The sequence below is a fragment of the Phycodurus eques genome, chromosome 2 (assembly GCF_024500275.1).
Source record: "Phycodurus eques isolate BA_2022a chromosome 2, UOR_Pequ_1.1, whole genome shotgun sequence".
NCBI lineage: Eukaryota > Metazoa > Chordata > Actinopteri > Syngnathiformes > Syngnathidae > Phycodurus > Phycodurus eques.
In genome coordinates, this window is record NC_084526.1 from 42,229,614 (window position 1) to 42,249,599 (window position 19,986).

Below are 19,986 nucleotides of genomic sequence, written 5' to 3' on the forward strand. Positions count from 1 at the left end.
CTGCGTCGTGTTTATTTGTGAGAGGTTAAATGATTCAATTTGTCAGTAAGGAAGGGTAGGAAAGGACAGCATTACGACTGGCCAACCTGTTAGGCTGGCGTGTTGCTCCTATCCAGGGCACCTTTCCTTTCACCAGGTTATTCCTGCTGCTTTTAATCACTGTGGACTGTGTCGTTACCAAGGCAGCTCAGAAACAACACGTCGCTGCCCTCATTTCTCCTGAGAGGAAGGAGCAATATTAAAAACGGGCTTGAAAGCCCAGCTGTTGCCGATTATTGAACGCTCTGAAACAAGCGTCAACCTTTGGAATACGGTTCTTTTCAGGCACTGTATAAAATACAACGCCCCATAAATGTGAATTGTACTAACCCATTTTTCCAGCTGGTTGGCCTCATGGTATAAAGCATATCATTTACAACAGACTCAAGGCCAAATGAAGTGTATCGACTCCATGTTTATTGCTAAACGGATTGTTTCATTTTGACAGAAAATCTGTACCAAAATATGAACTTTTAACGGATATTACAAGCATTGTTTCACCAAACCTATTCTTCGTTTGCCTTGTGAAAACTGTCAGCAAGATTTGAATATACTCACTGCACTATTCCCTCGCCACCTTGAGTCTCTGACCAAAGCTATGATGAGCATGATTGGTTGTTTTCCCTCGGGTGTGGTAGTTTCTTAAACGTCAAATGATAAGGGCCGACCGAGAGAGGGCAGATTCCCCCCGATCATTTCACTAATGTAGTACCGTTAGGTTATTCTCCGTTTTAACACATTTTTTAAATTGCAACCTAGTTGTATACTTGAATATTTGGTTGCAACTATTTTCCATGACTTCTGATTTCAAATTCAATGTGCTAATAAAAATGTAAAGTGTGTAACAATCAATACAATACATAAGCAAGTGTTTCTGTAATATGATTGCGCTAATACATTTACAATTTTTTGTCAAATAATTACAACATAGCCCTTGACATACAAATTCCTTGTGTTTGGACATACTTGGCAAATAAAGATGATTCTGACATGTTTGCTTTAAAGCAACTTGGGTCTTTGGAAATCAATTCTCAAAATGTCTTTTTAAAAACACTTTTTCTTTTGTTGTCATTCACATATTTTCCTGTAAGGTGCTCACAGAACCCTTGAAGATTTAAATATGGAAAATAAATGTTCCCAAGTGTTTTCTTCTCTCCTTCCAAGAGCACATCTATACTAGTAACTAGCAACGTAGTAAACGTTAACTTGACAAACAACAAGCGTCACTATCACCAGATACGAGCAGGCGTTTGACATCATTCGTCATCAAATGTCATCTCATTCAGTTTAACCTCGCAGGCAATTTAGCTGTCAAAGGCGACATACAGACTGTGTGACGTGGAAGAGTTTCAGGTTCCTACACTACACGCTCAGGTGACGGGACAACATGTCAGCCTAGGGTGAAAAAGTACACGTTGCTTATGTAATTGGTTCATTTCGCTGCCGTTAACCGGCAAAGTAAGTGTGTCGACTTGTCTGCACCCTATAAATCCATATTTAAAAAAAAAAAAAAAAAAAAAAAATAACACCATGAAGAGAGGCCAGACAAATGAATGCTTACCTTTAAGTTTATTTTTATTTTGTAGAACAGGAGAACCGATGATTACAAAAAAGTTCATGTGTTCTACATGCTACACCTTAACCTAATTCAGCATGCTTGCCTGAAAAAAGTACATAGAACTTAAAAAAAGAGAGACATACAATTAAAACTGACGTACAATATACTCACCAGTTACTTTAAATGTACCTTTCTCTTGCCTCCATGCACGCAATGTTTTTATACATTTTGATTAAAAAAAAAATAATAATAAAATTAAGACTTTTAGGTGCGGCTTTAATCCACAACTGTTTTTTGCACTACGAACAGGATGCACCTATAAATAGAAATATCCATTTGGAAAATATTGATGGAAAAACGGAAAGCCTCAACACAGATGAATTTGCTTCCTACCATAAAACAAAAAGGAACACTTGGACACCCAAATAGTGCTGAAATGAAAATGGTCTGCTCAACTCCTCGCTCTTCAATAATCACATTGAAATGACACAAATTTTCCGATAAAATAAATATTGCGCATCTGCTCGTAATAAATAATGATCACCGAAAAACACCTCACCATGTTAAACGCTAACGTGAGACAGATTTCAACTAGGAGACCACTTCACTTCATGGCATGAGGATGGTCGTGGTGTGTAAAGCACTAGTGCGGCTTCGAGTGTCTCTCGCGGCTGTTACCTTGAGGTAGATAACACATTACATTAACACCTACGATAATGGTTGCTGCTGGCATCATGTGTCACATTTACAGTATGAAAGGGCTGTAAAGGAAGCTTTCGTTTACGTCGTTATCAAAATGAAACAACACAAACCACATCACATCTCCTGTCACATCCAAATTATAGATCCCCCTAAACCGAAACTGCCGTCCCGCTGCCTCGTTTCCGTTCGTCTACAGTACGTAGGTGTGCGAGTGACGAGCCAGTTCAGCAATGAGGGCGTAGATTTAAACCCATGAAGGCCTGGGCGTCAAGGCTCAGAGTGACCAAAACTCCTTCAATTAAGAAATCACCCATTTCCACTCTTAAAATTGACTTTTAAAATAACATTTAAAAAAAAAAAATAATAATAATAATAATAATAATAATTAAAAAAAAAAAAAAAGGTATGAAATGATTCAAGTAGAACACATCATAGACCAAAAACAGGACAAACTAAATGGGTCGTGGAAGAGAGGACGTTGCTTTTTTTAATTAAGATGTTTGAAGATGCTGCTATAGGTTTTGTGGGCGATCTGCGGGGAGCATTTGACAGCACAGGGGGTGAGGGACGCCTGGAGGGATTTCAGCGGCAGCTCGTCCGGGCCCAGAGAGTCCAGCTGCACGTTGAGTACGATCTCGGCGCTCCGGGTGAGGAGGCCCTCGCCCGACTCTCTCTCCCTGACCTCCGGGGTCTCCGTCTCCGGGGTGGCGGCGGACTCGGTCACGCCCTCCTCTGTCCGGCCGAACAGGTGGTCCAGGTAGCTGGTGTACGTGCTCTCCTTCTGGAAGTGACCGTCCCAGCACGCTTCGTCGATCAAGCGGCCGTTCTCGGCCGCCCGCTCCCCGGAGCCGAAGCCCTCCCAGGGGTGCGAGGGCCAGGGGCCGTCGCCGCCGACCACCGCCGCCAAGCTGCCGCCTCCGCCCAGCTGGGCCAGGTTCACCAGGCACTTCTCCTCCTTCTCCTGACTTATGGACTTGGACATGGACCCTGAGCGAGGGGCGTCCAGCTGGGAGACGGAAGAGTTGAGCTCATTGAGTAGGCCCACCTCACTGAGGAGGCCCACCTCGTTGAGCGCCACCTCCTGACAGGTTTCGGGTTGCAGACTCAGTTTGATGGTACTGGCGATGAAGGAGTCAAAGTCGAAGCCTTGCTGGCTGGGCGGCTGCGTCTGGTGTTTCTCCTGCTCCCGGTCCTTCTCCGCCACACTTTGGGTCTTCTCGGCCTCCCGCATGGCAATCTGGGCCTTGACCAGCCCGTTCTTCTCGCACTTGCTCTTGGCCTTGCGGTCCGCCTTCTCCTTGCTCTGCTGCTCCTTCCAGTTGGAGAGGTCGATGATGAGCTTGGGCTCGTAGTAGTGGTTGACTTCACTGTCTCTCCAGATGAGGTTGTCCAGGTAGGAGGGGGACACGGCCTTGTAGTTGCACGTGTGGCTACACTGGAGGTCGCAGTATTTGTTCTCGTGATGCTCGTCCGGCCACGACCGCTCCGACGAGAACGGAGTGGAGTAGTCGAAGGAGGGCTCGTCCAGAAGCTTTTCGCGGTCCCCGTCGGCGTACTTCCGAGGATCCACCTGCGACACACCACAGGTACAACTCAGCAAAGCAAGTACTTAACTTACATGCTGATCTATTCGCTACAGTGGTACCTGGATTTCTAAATTTAATTAGTTCTGTGCCCCCAAAAACAATACTCGGATACTACAACACTGATACTTAAAGGTAAACATGGACGACAACACTGTTAGCCGACTGCAAATTATGCTCTGCAAAATGGATGAACTCTGCAAATTACGGTGGCGGGCAGTCTGGCAAGCACCAAGTTTCTAGACCCCCCATCTCTGGCACCACTACGCACCGGTGAAAACACCATCTATAGTCAACTGACACCAAATACTAGGTGAACTGTTCAAGTACTCTCTGCCAGCATCACCACTAAATTCCACGCTGTGCGCTCCCTACATGTAAATACTTGTGCCTAACTGACTGATAAGACACTGCCACTACTATTGCAAAAGGCACTCACAGCAGGCATTCAACTCAAGCTCCTCCCCCCCTTCTACTTTGGCTGCAACATATCTGAACCTCGTTCATAACTTGAATTTTTGCTGACAACAAAGAGCAAACCCCCCCCCCAAAAAATGCAACCACGCGATTGGTCGTTACTTGCAAATTGGGTAAGTTAGGGCACTCAGAATTTTCAGGTACTACTGTACTCAATCTCCATGCTGTCTTTTGAAAAATCTGTCACAAGGACACCAACAAAAGAATGTTTGACAGTCAGTTAATCTTTAAACTCACGCACCTGAACCACTTCCTCATCCGTGACGTCAGAGAGGGCCCTCGGGTCGACTTGGACTTCTTCTGGGTCATGAATGCTGTGCAAGTGCCAGTCAGCCTCCGACAACTGGCTCTCATGATACCTGATAAAGAAGACCAGGACATAAAACGTTCATAAAAAGAAGCACTGCCTCCCAGGCAACATGCCGGAACCTCTAACGTTGGAACAACTCGCTGGCAACTCACCTGTCCCACGTGTGGCTGTGGCTCTGGTCCATGAGCAGGATATCGTCGACTTCATCTTCGATGTGGAAAGGGTGCAGGGAAACGGGCTCGTCCAGGGGGAAGGAGTAGTCCGACATGTAGGGATGGGCCAGAGCCTCTTCCGCGGTTAAACGATCCATGGGGTTAAAGGTCAAGATCTTCTCTAGGAAATCTAGGGCTGCACAATGGAGGAAAGACAAGATCTGAGATATTTGAGAGCTGCAGGCTTGATGCCACTGTACCTCACGAGCGTGACAGTCCATTGATTGACCCCCTTTCTACATCGTGATTCGTCATTAGCGCTCCTGTATATCGGAGACTTTAATTCCGACAACTTTTATGCAGGCAATCTGAATTTAGAGTTGTGCGCCTTGAATGTGGTGTGAGGTGTGATTGTGCAACACTGGAAAGATGCAGCGTAATGAAGAGCAAAAAGGCAGAGAAGGTCCCCTACTACTGTTAGTCCCACAGTGCCAAGAGAAAATGACTATTGTTGTATATTTTGTATGTGTTTGTAAGTACCAGGTGTTTGAACGTTTGTAATTACAGCAACATTTATGCTCACTTTCATTAGCCCTCTCATTGCATTTCACATTACGTTAGCGGACTTTTATCATTGTATAGTTTGGTTCAACATTTTGGTGCTTAACTATACAAAATTAAATTATCTTATTTTGTGTGTCACTTTTTCATTAAACAGCAACTGACGAACAAACAGCTCGTATTTGCTGGCAAGTCTTTTTGTTTCCTCAAACTGATGTTTTCGATAATCTCCCATTTTTTGATGGTGAGACTCAGAACAGGCACTAAGCAATACTCTGTAAAGTGTGTTTTTATAAATTTGTTTTAATGTGTTTAAAGTGTATGAGCGGGGTAAATTAAAAAAAAAAGATCTTCACCTTTCCCCAGGTGGGTCTGTAATATATTCATTCCCCTGTGATAAAGGGTTCACTGTATTTCCAGTGGGTTTTTACCTTGAGGACTGACATCAGGCAGCAGCTTGGTCAGGGGTGTCTGAGGTTTGGACATGTCATTGCGGATAAAGACGGGTATGACGCTGTGGAGCTCCTGGCGGTCTTCCTCTCGCAGGACTGGGATGGATTCCAGGATCAGCTGCATCTGCTCCAGTTCATGGGCCCCTGAGAAAGCATGCGAACGTTATTATGGAATATTCAACACTTGGCTTAATTGGTTCGGAGCGCGGCAGAGGAGGTGTTTGCTTTTTGCTCGCCCTGGGCCGTTCCAACAAACGACAGTCGCTTTTCAAATATAGCATGGCAAACTGTGTCAACATTTACCCGCAAAGAGTGTTTTCCCAGTGAGCATCTCTGCAAAGATGCACCCGGCAGCCCACATGTCGATGGCTTTAGTGTAGTTGTTTGGCGAGAGCAGCAGGCGGGGGGACCTGTACCACTTGGTGACAAGACCTTCAGACAGGTGACCCTGCAGCAGAGAGAGAAAATGGGGAAAAAAATAAATAAATTTAGGAAAAAAAAAAAAAAAAAAAAAACAAGATTGGCCGGTGGTGCGTGCCGTGTCCCTCTTGTGTGCAGGTTGTGCACACAGCACACCAGACAAGACAAAGAGCGCACAGAGAAGAGACAGTTGAAAAGGAGGGAGATCGGGCACGTGCAGGCTCTGTCAGCACTCTGAGAGCAGGATAATCCCTCACCGTCACACTCGCACCAATCTGCATCAAGGGCAGTGAACACAAAAGGAAGCCGGCCTCTGTGTGGGCTTGTGTGAAGGGGAAAAACTACACCCTCGTTGGCCTCGCGCTTTGGCGGTTTGTGGCGAGGCCAAAACAGTCAGCTCACCGCTGAACGAGGCTCCCGTTTCTGCCCTAATTGATCTGCAAACGCTTATTGCCACGCTATCCTGAGGCGCGCCCCTGCTCACCACACCGCTTTCTTCTTCAGAGGCTGGCTGACAAACCAGTCGACCGTAACTAGTTTCACTTTTTCACCATAGGTTGGGAGACTTGAAAGGCAGCAATAATGACCAGCCCTTTCACTGACTGCTTTTTGTCAACTCTCCGCACTTTGCTTTCTAACCACAGGTACATATGAAATCACAATTTTAGAAGTATTTTTGTAAAAGACAACTAGTAAAAATAATGTATAGGCTGGGTCTCGCTTACGCTACCCGGCAATGATTTTTTTTTCTCTTGCTGTTAAGCAACCATGTTGAACTCATTTAGCTACAGCCTTGTTTCATAGGGGGGGAAAAAGTGCTTTTCTGCCATCTTCTAGCATCTATAGGCAATTACAAACCTATTTGGGTGGGAGTCAATTACTTGGTCCCGATCACCGCGAATAGCGGGATCTTAATGTCAACGTAAAATGAAAAATATATAAATGTAAAAAATAAAATAAAATAAAAACTTGTTTCAGCCTCTCATCCACATGCCAACTGTTTTTGAACAGTTGCCTTGGCTCGTCCACCAGTACAATTTTATTTATTTTATGGTCTTGCACTGCCCCTTTCCCTAATTTGTCATGGTTGTTGTACCTTTACAAAATGTACTCTCTTTAGGCCTCTAATTGGTCAAAATTACTTTACATTAGGGGTCATAACACTATCAAATAAATGTTCAAGTGGATGGAGATTTTATATTATAAATATTATATGGACAATGGACTAAAAAGAAGCAGCTTGAGCTTGTCAAACCAGCTGTAGGCAAGAAGTCCATTAGAAGAACATTCCAAGACCACTAGACTCCCTCAAATTACATGGAAACACTTTAGCCACAAAGACAGAATGACTGGTAACAAAGTAGAACAGGTCTGGGCAGATGAATAATTCAAAAGGAGGCATGTGTACAGTGAGATCATCCTAATCCCAGGACGACAGTGTGCATCAGTCAGAGGTGACCAAACTTCTAACATTTTTCAGTTGCAACTCAATCTATCACATCTCCGGCCCCCATTAAAAATGGAACGTCACTAGCACTCTCACTGGCCTTGTGACCATGATTATCAGATAGACCACTTTAGCAAGTCTATTATTCTAAACTGTTCACAAACAAATACAGCCTTAGGAACTTTGGGGCAAAGCTTTAAAAATCTACTCCGTTTCATCTGTGGATCATTTGAGGTTGGGTTTAGACACACCACTTGCTGGCTGAAAAATTGGGTCAAATTTGTGTGGTTTTGGATTGTATACTGAGCTGGATTCTTGTGGCAATGGGGATTTGGGATTGAAGATCCCTTCAATCCCAAACCTTTGGGGTAGCCCAAATAAAAATTATATCCTCGATGATATGCTTTCACCATTATATTGAATCTTCAAACTTTTTTTTTTTTGCAAATATTTTAAACATACGTTCATACCCTTAACACATGATGGCTATAAGGTACAAGTTAAACTATCACAAAAACGGTCCGCTTGGTCCAACATTTCCTGCTTTAGCAATGCCAAGACTACAAAGGTAACTTAAATACACATTTACAGTGAGCATCCCAGTGAGAATCTGCAAATTCCAGTGAGCATCTGTAGAAATTGAGTGGAATTGACATGGAACGTAAAATACATAAGGTCACGCTTATATATTTTACGTTCCATGTCAATCTTTGGAGGAAGACCTGAGCAGCTCGGATCAGATGGTTGCACGTGAATTCTTGTCATTTTGAACATCGAGCCGCAACGAAGGCTGACTGGAAGGTTCACATGCATAGCTTGCTTCATAATGAAAGGAGAGAGCTCACGCGTCCCACCAAACCCAAGCCGGATTAATTCTAACTCGTTCTCAAGGAATCAGGTGCTTTTTTAGTAAATCCAGCAACCCAAAGTAAATGTGGGTTAAAGTTGAGAATTTATTATTTATTTTTTTTAAACAGCACTTGACCATAAGAGTCAATGTTAAAGTAACTATGTTGAAACAAAGCAAGTCCTCTTTCAGTTCACTCTGAAAAGAAAGCGTACAAAGTGGCTGTGAAACCAAACTTGTTAAGTGATGAGTTCAACTGGCCAGCTGACATTAAAGCACACCTTGTGCCTGCAGGACCGCTTAGTAGCGTGGTTCAAGGTGGGTGGGGGCGGGGGGGTTCATTTTCAAGTGGGCCCCGTTAGGGCAGAAACACGACACGTACTTTCAAATGGCTGCCGGTGCCATGTAAAGGGTAGAGGCTACCGCCGATATGGGCATTCTCCCTCAGGACCCCAACACCCAAAGCAGCGGACCACTATTGTTATCACAGTAGCGACAGAAAAAAGGAGAGCAGCAGGTTAAAAGTCAGCCTGACTACATCGACAACAGCATTCGTGACCTTTGCAAAATGGCCCAAAATGAGACGACTGGCCCCATGCAGACAGCTGTTCAATCTGGAATAGTACAAATGCTTTGGCATCAGGAAAAGTGCTTCTATCAAGGCCAGAAGCCCACGTGGAACAATGCAGCAGGATTATAAAAGTTGTGGGAGAAACTCATTTCTTCCCGGCCAATGTGCGCAATCGCCTTCCTCTTACTACAGCGGAAGGACAAGTATGGTCCCTCCCACGACGTGACTCATGTGAGAACACAGTCAGATGTGAAAATGTATCACAGAAGTGGCAGTTGGCTGGAAAACAATGAGCAATTAAAACAAACATGTTTATGCGAGTCGGCGCGTCCGTCCCCCCCACCCCCCCCCCTAAAAAGGTGGATGCCAGGATTCTCTCTTGCCGTGCTATGAATGAAGCAGCGCCAACCAAAAGGGTCTCGTCACGTGGACCCTCCAGACAGACCAATGACTAATCTGCGTCACGTGTGATTGTCTCACTGCTGAGGAGTGAGCGAGCCTCCCCAACCTACATTTCAACATCACACCACCATTTGAGCTTCAAATAGAATTCCCTTGTCCCTTTATAAGGGTGACAATACACACAAGGCCAATAAAAAGTCTTCCATCTGGCTACAATTGCACAGGGCAATACATCCCTTTTCCCATACTAATTATAAGCAACCTACACCTTCGGACAAGCGAAAACATACACCTACAGTTTTAATCTTCAAACATAACCAGCATCTCATAACAAAACAAAGTGAACTTCCACATAAGGAAAGTAACTGTATGACATCAAGCAGTAACAAGAATTGCTACACTTCTGCAAAGCACAACCGTAATGAACATTGTAGCAGTCATGTGAGTGACTGTCAAAACGAAAACGTTCCACCTACTTGAACATTATGCAGTTTGAACATTTAATTCCGGTGACTTCACATACTCTTGCTATTGATGAAGCGTTGTGGTAAAGAATCAACTTAATTTTTTTCCCCCGGAAAATAAAGAAAAAAACAATTCAACCAACAAGGAGAGTCCAGTTGCCTTGAGTCGACCTTCGAGGATTACCATGACCTGGATGACTGAGAAACTACAGATCAAGAAAAACTCCAATTTTGTTTGTCACAATCTTCAGTAAGTGCATTGGCATTTTTATTTATTTATTGCTATTGACACCAAGTTAAGCGTGACAGATAATTCTGCTATTAGGCTAAAAACATGTTTTTCATAGAATGTGTGTGTAATTTAAGAAATTATCATCAAAGTGTTTTTGCAACACTTCACTTCTCCTGACAAGGGAAACAAGAGGCGTTACCTCACGGAACCGCATCCCGTCTTGTTGACTTCCTGCTATGAAACTGCGTCACCCCTGGGATGGCCACATTACTGAGCGATAAACACTACACGGCAATGGGAAGCACTTAGCCTTTGGGGTCCCGCTGACTACATGGTTCTTCCTACCTTGTGGGAGTAGTGGGGATCCATGATGCGGGCCAGACCGAAGTCCCCAATCTTCAGCACGAGGTCCTCTGTGTTGACAAACAGGTTGGCGGGCTTCAAGTCACGGTGGAGGACGTTGGCAGAGTGGATATACTTGAGGCCCCTGAGGAGCTGGTACATGAAGAGGCGGGCGTGGCCCTCGGACAGAAGGCCGCGCTCCAGCAGCTGACACAAGTCCGTCTCCATGTACTCCTGCACTATGTAGACCGAGTTGACCTCAGTCAGGGACACCACGTCCTCAGTTAGCCTGCGACCGCTGGGGCCCAACGTTTCGAAAACCTAGATAAGGACGAGGATGAGGAAAGGGGGGTGGTCATCACCGACGTCATCTCTGCTACAAGTGCAGTGGTACCTTGACGTACGAGGTTTAATTCGTTCCATGACCAAACTCGATTAGCAAATTCACCCCCCCCCCCCAAAAAAAAACATGTTTTTGTTGTTGTTGCATGATTTAAAAAGAAGAAAATAGCACAGAATAGTAAAAACAAAACAAAATAATGTAAAGAAATAAACTTGCTCTGTAAAGTTGAATTAGGACTGGGCAATATGCTCTTAAAGGTGCCATATTTTAGTTATTTAGACCTCCATAGAGTGACTCTCTAACATGGACTCAGTATAAGTGTCAATTTCATTTCCAAAAACACCTTGCTTTTGTCATACAAGTGTCCAGAAAAGGCCTTTCTGACAGCTACTTCTGTTTGACCCAGTTTCGTATCTGCTTTGTCCATATTTGGCAAAGACTGCCTGCTTCCCTCTGATTGTTTGCCTCCGTGTAGAAGACCCGCAGCCCTGGCGCAGATGATAGGCGGAGTTCTTCGCTAGCGAAGTAGATAAGCTTTAATGAAACATTTTAAATGGTCGACAATTCAACATCCATACATTACCAAAAAATATTCCCTTTAGAGTTAATATGCAACAACTAGGCTTTACACGATCAGGATTTTTGGGGCCGATCAGCAAATTTTAAAAACTGATCACAAGATGGAGGAATGTCTCTATTTACATGACCTGTTCATATACTGTATATACTTGTGTACTTAATTTCTCGAAAAAATATATTTACAATAAATGTATCTTGGTTCCTCTATTTATGCCAGTGAGGCATAGTGACAGAGAACAAATGAATGGTCTTCTATTAGATGGCAGGAAGTAAATACAATAATTAATATGTCCACTTTTTGTGACATTTTTTTGTTGGTGTGCCGTGAGACTTTTCAATGGTAAATTATGTTCCTTGGCTCCATGAAGGTTGGAAATCACTGCTCTAGTCAGATCGTGTATTCTAATCAGTCAGGTCAAACCAACATTACATGACAGAAATAATGGGTGCTAAGTTACTGTAATTAAATTACTTTACCCACACTGAAACTTTAGAGAATGATTCGACAGAATGGCGGCATGTTTACGTACCACCGTTTGTGATACCATTAGCTTGCTAGGCTACATAACATTTTATTGCCTGCTTGCGAGCCGTATCGTATTGAAAGTACTTGAACATACCTCAAGCAAGCCTTAAACCAACGTCCTCTCCTTTTCCCCCATTTTGTCCTTATAATACAGTCGCCGCAATCCACTCCTCATCATTCGCCACGGTAACGAGTGTATCCGGTCGCATTTGAGTTGAGAAGATAAAGTCCAATGATCGTAAAAAAAAAATGTAATGCGGTGGTATCAGAATACAAGATTTTATTGAAGTAGTCTGACAGTGCAATCGTGAAAGAGTAAATTTGTCTTCTAGTTTGTTGTCTGTCTCAGATGTGTTGTCTGTTCCACACCGCCGACATTTTTTATTTTTTAATTAACTGTTGGCCCTCAGATATTTCCAATACTACGTCAAAAGATACAAGATTAAAAATAAACTAACTTTTGGATTCAAATATACTGTGCACTCGGCAGCGCGGAGTAAATGTCTTTTGCGGATCGGCGAATGATGACATTAAAGCCGATCAGCATAAAATGCTAATTATCGGCCGATACGATCAGCCCGATGAAATCGGTGTAAAGTCTAGCAACAACAAAACACGATCGACTCCGGGATTCCATTCCATCTTGCTTCTTTCTCGCCATTTTTAGAACAAAGTGAATTCCACTAATGGTGTCTGTTTCCTAGCTGTGTTTTTTTCTTTGAACATACTATTTAGTAGACCGTTAGTTGCCAATTGTCTGACGCTGCATACAATTGCCGTACTAATTCCAAATGACTGACGAAACGGTGCCGCATTAGTAAACTAGCCTGCCAATGGCTTCGGAAGCTGCATTTGTATGTATCCGGGTGTTTAACTCACCCATACAACTCAAAACAAACAAACGAGCTCAACATTTGGGGCACTCGTAAGTCAAGGTGACACTGTATAACACACTAGATTGACAGCAGACAGCATACCTTGACTATGTTGTCGTGGTCCAGGCGCCTTATAATCTTAATTTCTCGCAGGGCGTGCTTGACACTCTGGGGATCCGTCAAGATAATCTTCTTCACGGCCACACGCTTGTCGCAGTCGGTGTCAACCGCCGAGAACACCAGGCCGTTTCCTCCGTAGCCAAGCGGCTTCAAGTCCATGTAGCGAGAGCCCAGGTCGAAGCCGTGGATGTTCATCAGCGACTCAAACTTCTCGGCCATGATGACTACCGAGGCTCTTGTGCCAACCTCCGCTAATGTTAGATTTTAGCCAGCCAAATACTAACTGATGACCCCCCCCCCCCCACCCTTGCCCCGCCAAAACTGCTTCAGATGCTAAGCTAACACCTACCAACGCACCTCCCAGCAGACTCTGACCTCCACCTCCTCCCCTGTGCAGCCGTGACTGTTAGACTAAAGTGTAGTTTAAGTTTTTCATCTTGACTGAGGCCAATTTTATAACTCCAACTCCACTCCTGGTGGGTGGCTCTATTTAACAGAGCAGCTCTTACTCTTAAAGAAACAACCGGAATGAATGTTGAGGCCAATTTGAAACGCACTGTTAGGCTCTAAAAGCATGTAGTTGCATCCTCACAGTGGTATACATTCAGTGTATAACTGGTCCTGAGCAGCTTCATGGGAAATGTGCCAGTATGCACCTTTTTTGCTTGAATTTCAATTTTTTTTTTGTTTTTTTTTTTGTTTGTAATTTTTGTTTTAACTTGGAATAATTTTCCTATGGCGTGACCTAATCAAAATAAATTGTAAAGAGCCTGACCTTTAGATCGGAGAGTTAACAGTGAGCCTCAGTGATCAGGTGGCTCTAGCTCGCCACAGTCGCAATCAAAACTATCCTCCATTTTACTTGGCTAGAACCTGAAAGTCAAAAGGAAAACACAAACGGAAGAGGTGAACCACAAATTATATCGTATTGACGCCACTGCTTAAAATTAAAACAAGAGTTTCACACGAGGACAGTGGTGCCAAAAGTACTCGGAACTTAAGTAGAACTGCATACATAGAGATACCAATATGCTTTGCTGTGCTGAAATAATAATGACATCACCGATTCAGTGACTTCAGCTCGACTTTCATCACATTAGTCGACCACAAAAAGCTCTAGTCTTTCAACGCCTACAAAGTACAGATATGTTTTCAAATGGAGGTAGGAAAAGTAGTCAGAAAAATACTCGAGTACAGATACCTGACAAATCTAAATACTTTAATACTGTAACAAAGTATTTGTACATATACAAAGTAGTACATGCATTCAATCTTACCCATGGTTGATATAAACATTTCACAGTACGTTTAATATAAAGTTTTAACACAGTGTACGACGGTAATTTGTATTTAATTTTTTTTTTTTTAATCCGGATACAATTTGTAATAACTTTCCACCAGCAATTCCTGTGTCATTAATAGCAGCTAACCCCACCCGCCCGCTTTGACTGAGACGCCTCGAGGGGATCGGGTTTTTTAACTGTTTATTTAATACCCACGAGACAAATAATAATCATGGGCCCGTGGGTGGAAGAGAAAATCGACGCCAGGATTTTACACACTAACACGCCATTGACGGCGTCATGAGGCCAAGTGGCGGAAAAGGGAAGCGTGAACATTTCTGAGCTCTGCTGATAGCAGACTTGCGATGTGCGGGGAAATAAACGGCGACTTAGTGGATGTTAAAAGCCCCTCCGCCGACCGAAAACATATTACGCCTCTGAAACGAATGTGGAGCGGCGTGCGAAGGAGACGACTTTCGTGTCATTTGAGCGGAAACGTTCATGGCAGAGACAAAGGGGCCGTTGTTGGCTGTTGGCTGTTGGCGAGGGGACTGACGACGTGGTACAAGAAGCTAGCACAAAGCCGACGTCGCTCGAGCCTATTCGAGACCAAGTCCAGAGTGACAGCGAGATGCCGAAGACACGGGAAATACTCACCGTTCGTATTCGTCGCATTGGAATCGAGATGGGTGGAATGAATCAGAAGCGGCGGAGGTTGGCGTGCGCTCCGCTCCCGGAGCTGAGCGGACCTGACGCGATCGCCATTTAGCAACGGCACAGACAGCGACGGCGCCGTGACGTCACGCGGAGGCTTTCACCGACTGTGGGGTATTTCACCATCGCGCCGTTTCGCCTTCGAGTACGAGTAATGTTGTTTTTAGAATTGAGTTGCAAAGTTTGCACGCTTTGAAACTTTCCAATGGAATTGATAGGAATCTTAGCAGGTGAACAAAATATAGTTGGGCGAATATATTTTCGCATAATCCTGGTTAAAATAAACACATTTCCTTCAAGTACAGTAACGGTACCTCGATTTTCGAGTGCCCCATTTTTTTGGGTCACGACCCATTAGTTCTGTCGATATTCGTGATATATTTTAATTAAATGACCTCCAACCCCCAGCTATTCCCACTGACTCCCGCACTATAGCAACTTTTCAATTTGTAAGATGTTTGAAATTCCCGAGTGTATCTTCCCATGAAAATTGACCGCAAACCTTCTGGAATTTGACCATAAATTCCCCACCCCTTTCCAGCCCTAATTTTAAACACTGCTCTAGCTTTTCACTAAAACTTGAACACAAACCGGAAGCTCTCTTAAAGTACTCTATACTCTTGTTTATGTTTCAGCATATTAAAATGTGAATGCTTCTTTATTGAATGTAACAACTGAAGCATGATAACACCCTCGCCTTCATTGCCCATTGTCATTTATTGACAGGCTTGCTAAAAAGTACTTGCCGCATTTCAGGATATTTCGAGCGGCCCTGAACGCAACATCACGGATGGGCTTTGCGGCCACGTGACAACGCTTGAGTCAAAATCCAATGGGAGATTTACAATTTGCGCCACAATAATAATTCTAGCAGAAAAACATGTTATTGCGTGGAATTAAACGCTCGTTGCAAAACACAAAATAACTGCCTTCTACCAGTTTAACTATATTGCGCTATATTCAGCTACAGTCCGCGCACATCGAATGAAAGAAAACACAACTAGCTCGTTGAACATATTGTTCTCCCTGCAGTGGATCTCTTTCCGTCACATTTAGGTCGCACAAATACAGTGGCGAGTTAAACCGATTGCCTGGTGAGCAAGTGTCACTGTCAGGAGGCAAACTCAGTGATGCGGCCCTCCACGTATTGCACTGATAAAAGTTTGATTCTCATCTCGACACAAGGTCTTCAATGACAAAGTACTGAAAATCATTGTTGAGGATTATTATCTAACGGATGAATCATCCATCCATCCATCCATCCATCAAGCCACCCATTATTTAATTTTTTTTTTTTTTTTTTACCGCTTATCCTTCTTGGGGTACACGTGAATCATCTCAGTGCTTTCACTAGAACTGATAAGAACATTAATAATCATTGAATATAGTTGACCCTTTTGACTGCTCTAAAAGTGAGTAGTCACGAAGATATGAAGCTAGCGCTGGTGTCATACTCCACTTCATCCCTACTGCATCATCCAAGGCTGACACTGACAGCAGCGCTACTGGTCTGGCTCGTCCGTTACGTACGTTTCGCCATGAAAAATGTTGAAAACTTTGGTCGTTTTTGATTTCTTTTCCCCCCTCTTGCCTTGTCCTCGCAACTAACTGCACCAACAAGTTTGTTTTGCGACCATTTTACTGAATCAAATCAGCACGTGTGCAGTAAGAAGACGGAATAGTCCATTGCATGAGAAGGGAGGGGGAAACACTTGAAACGATCTTATCGATTTAGCATTTTTTATGTTTGTAAGTGTTTGAATTAAGACAAAAACAATAATACTTTCTTTAAGACATTCATTCAAACATTAGTACGAGTCGTTTGGGGTGCCTTGGAAATCTCGGCGTCGAGATTGCCTGTATTTGCCTCATGGTAAGTTTGCCCCTGCTTTAGACTAAAAAAATATCTTCTTCTGCTGTCCCCAAAAATATGTTTGCTTTTGCCCCTCACTGGTTTATAATGTTGTCAGATTTCAGATTAAAATGAAACCGGATTGTATTTGCAGTGTGTCAAAAAGGAAAATCCCCTGTACTGGTCTCAGAGGCACACACACACACACACACACACACACACACAAACAAACACTCACTGCAGTTGGCGGATTGACAAAGTCCATCTGGCAGCATGCACAAAGCGCAGCCTCTTCCTTTTCAATCACAATCCCATCCAAAGGTTCGGTCCACCGAGCGCAAATATGAAAGCCTCGCGTTTGCTCTAATCATCCCTCCTCATTCACGCCCGTGCGAACGCTGTGAATGGGAGGACGGACGCGTCCGGGGCGGGACGGGCGCGAGTGCACATCACAGCCGCAGCATCATCAGCAGCCGCGAGGCGCACCGTGCGAGCGAGCATGTGCGCCACAATGCAGATAACGCCTCAGCCTCGGCCTGGCGCGGGCCGGGTTGGGCTCGGCTCGGGCATGCCCCCCCCCCCTCGGATGCTTTTTAGAGCTAGGTTAAATGTACGTACGACCGTCTCATTTATGCTAAGCTGCTTGAGCATTGATTCGATATCCGTCTTGAGGTTGTACTAGTAGGCCACAAGTGGCACTAGTAGTGGAAAAGCATCACGAGTAAGACATTCTAATTGCGCGCGCTAGTCATCCGACTCGTGTGCTGAATTTTCTTACTAGTGAAGACAAAGCTTCCACGGACCTTAAGATGAATATCAAAGATATCAAACAAATACTCCAATGCCTCTCCATAATGAAAGGCACATGCAGCACTTATAGTAGTGTCTAATTAGGCCGCAGAGGTGAGTTGATGTTGACGGTAGACTTTAAGCCGCTGTTTCGCCTCCCGACGCCTTATATTCACTTGGGTGCGTGGTTATGTAATAGTCGCCTGCACGCTGGCAAAGCTACACAAGGTTTAAGTGACATACGGAAAAGTCACGCAGTGTGGGTCACATCGCAAGAGCGCCATCACAATGCTGCCTGCAATACACCTCGTATCTATCTATCTGGAACTATCGACATAAATGTATCGATAAAAGCGAGCCTGAACGGGAAACTGGACGGACGGATGACGGATGGATGGCGTACAGAGTCTTGTACCAAGTGGCTATCGCTTTCTCTCGAGATGAACACATCCACATTGTTGGTTTCCAAGAGTTTTTATTTCATTTTTTTTTTTTTTAAACCAGTCAGTCTTTAACAGCTGTTTTTTCTTTATCTTGAGGTCAACCTCGACAGGAGGCCCCACGCTCGCTGACAAACTCAAATTAAAAGACAGAAACTCCTCACCAATTTCCATCATAATTAAACAGATAGCTCCAAAATAGCTGACATTTGGTACATATTGACTGCATGGGATTATAACAACGCTCTTAATGAAAAGTCCGTTTTATAGGAAAGGTGTATTGGCACTTGAGTGCTGGAGCGCATCGATTCTCAACGTGCGTTAGTGGTACCAAAGATCACTGAATTAAATGTTCAAACTATGCATAATGTTGCTGTGGCTCAAACTTAGTAAAAATACGTTGTTAAGTTAATTAATGTTGTGTTGTGTTTATCTTTAAGAGCGGTTTGTTTTCCAGCATTTTGTTTTATTTCAGTGAGTTTTGTATTTCACTTTTATGTGCAATACATTTGAATTAAATATGTTTTTTTTTTTTTAGTTTTTCCTATATTGTATTTTGTAATATTATTATTATTAAAGTGCAGTGTTAATGCTCAAACTGTGCATAACGTCAACGTGGCTTAAGCTTTTAGTATTTTTTAAAATTCAGTACTGTACATTTGTTCAGTACAATTCAGTTGTATTTCACTTTTATGGACAGTACATTTTCATTTAATCTTTTAGAACTTTTTTTCCCCCCCAAAAACATTTATCTAGGTAAAAATGTTTACATTGTATGCGCAATATATGTGAATTTAAAACACGATTGAAGTCGAAAAAAACATTTTCCTATATTTAAGCACAGTATTCGTGTTCCATATGTGCATTATTTTACAGCGACTTCAATTTTTATTACATCGGATTATTAAATCCAGCAGAGTACAATTTTTGTACTTTTTAATCAAAGCCCATTTTTAAGTACAGTTCGGTTGTATTGAACTTTGAAGTACAACGAACGCATTTGCGCCCCCGTTTCTTCCTGCGGGTGTGGTGACATCCATGCAGGTGACAAAATGTTAACGCTCTTTTTTTGGGGGGACACGAATGTCGGGAACTCAGTTCGTGTTCACGGAGTGCAAATTGAGCTTTTGCGCGACAACGTTTACACGCATCTTTATCACCTCGTGGCAAGCGGCGCAGCGGAGTCGTGCAATCCAAAGAGCACCTGAGTGTGTCTCGCTCCCTCCTCCTGCATTATCGTGATACTCTGTAATTGCACAAATCAATGTTGTATCGCGCTCATCGCACCTTACCGAGGTTGAAGAGCTCCCGATGTGACTGGCGCAAAAACATGGTCTCCCAGAGAGTTGTCCGCTCAAAGTAACACATCCAACATTGCTATCAGGCTGGTAGACAGGTGCAGGGGATTTCGGTATGTATCCAGTCAACGTATGAAGGTGCTGTCGGAGCGTTGGCGATGTGTTGTCCTACTCCATGTGCCTGTGTTTGTGAGGTGGCGCTCAATGGAGACCTAATATAGGCCAGGCCAGAGTGGGGAGGAGACTGCTGTGTACGGCCCGGCCTGTCAGCGTGTCAGACCTTCTACCGTTTGTGTCCAGTCGCTGCCGCTCTTCAACTCTGCCGGCGTTTTGCGACCTCTTTTAAGTCAAGGCATGGATTTGACATTCTCACGGCACACCGCCATACAAATATGTCACAAAAAGTACATGTGGGTCACTCCAGAATTGGAAGACAATTTCGGCATATTTTTGAAAAAAACATTCCATTTGTTTATTGTTTTTTTTTTAAAGTGCTATGGAAATACAATTATTATTAAGGTGATGATGATTATTTTTTTTAAAACTATTTTTGTTACGTTGCTAATGTTAAATTAATACCCAGCATATAACATCAATCAAATCATGCA

General features: G+C 43.6%; 1 protein-coding gene across 3 annotated transcripts; it reads right to left on the bottom strand.

Annotated features, from left to right (window-relative positions):
- Positions 1-1,591: 1,591 nt before the first annotated feature.
- On the bottom strand, positions 1,592-19,564 carry mapk6 (mitogen-activated protein kinase 6). Of its 3 annotated transcripts, none has more exons than XM_061670845.1 (8): positions 19,373-19,564; positions 12,985-13,875; positions 10,563-10,880; positions 6,138-6,282; positions 5,814-5,978; positions 4,822-5,017; positions 4,601-4,718; positions 1,592-3,869 (listed from the first exon to the last, which is right to left on the bottom strand). In XM_061670845.1, the coding sequence occupies exons 2-8, from the start codon at positions 13,219-13,221 to the stop codon at positions 2,787-2,789; spliced, it is 2,262 nt and encodes a 753-aa protein (XP_061526829.1). In that variant the 5' UTR covers positions 13,222-13,875; positions 19,373-19,564; the 3' UTR covers positions 1,592-2,786. The 3 variants fall into 3 exon arrangements, with proteins under 3 accessions (XP_061526829.1, XP_061526830.1, XP_061526828.1); XM_061670846.1 differs by lacking the exon at positions 19,373-19,564 and adding an exon at positions 17,090-17,305; XM_061670844.1 differs by lacking the exon at positions 19,373-19,564 and adding an exon at positions 14,943-15,515.
- Between the last annotated feature and the right edge of the window lie 422 nt (positions 19,565-19,986).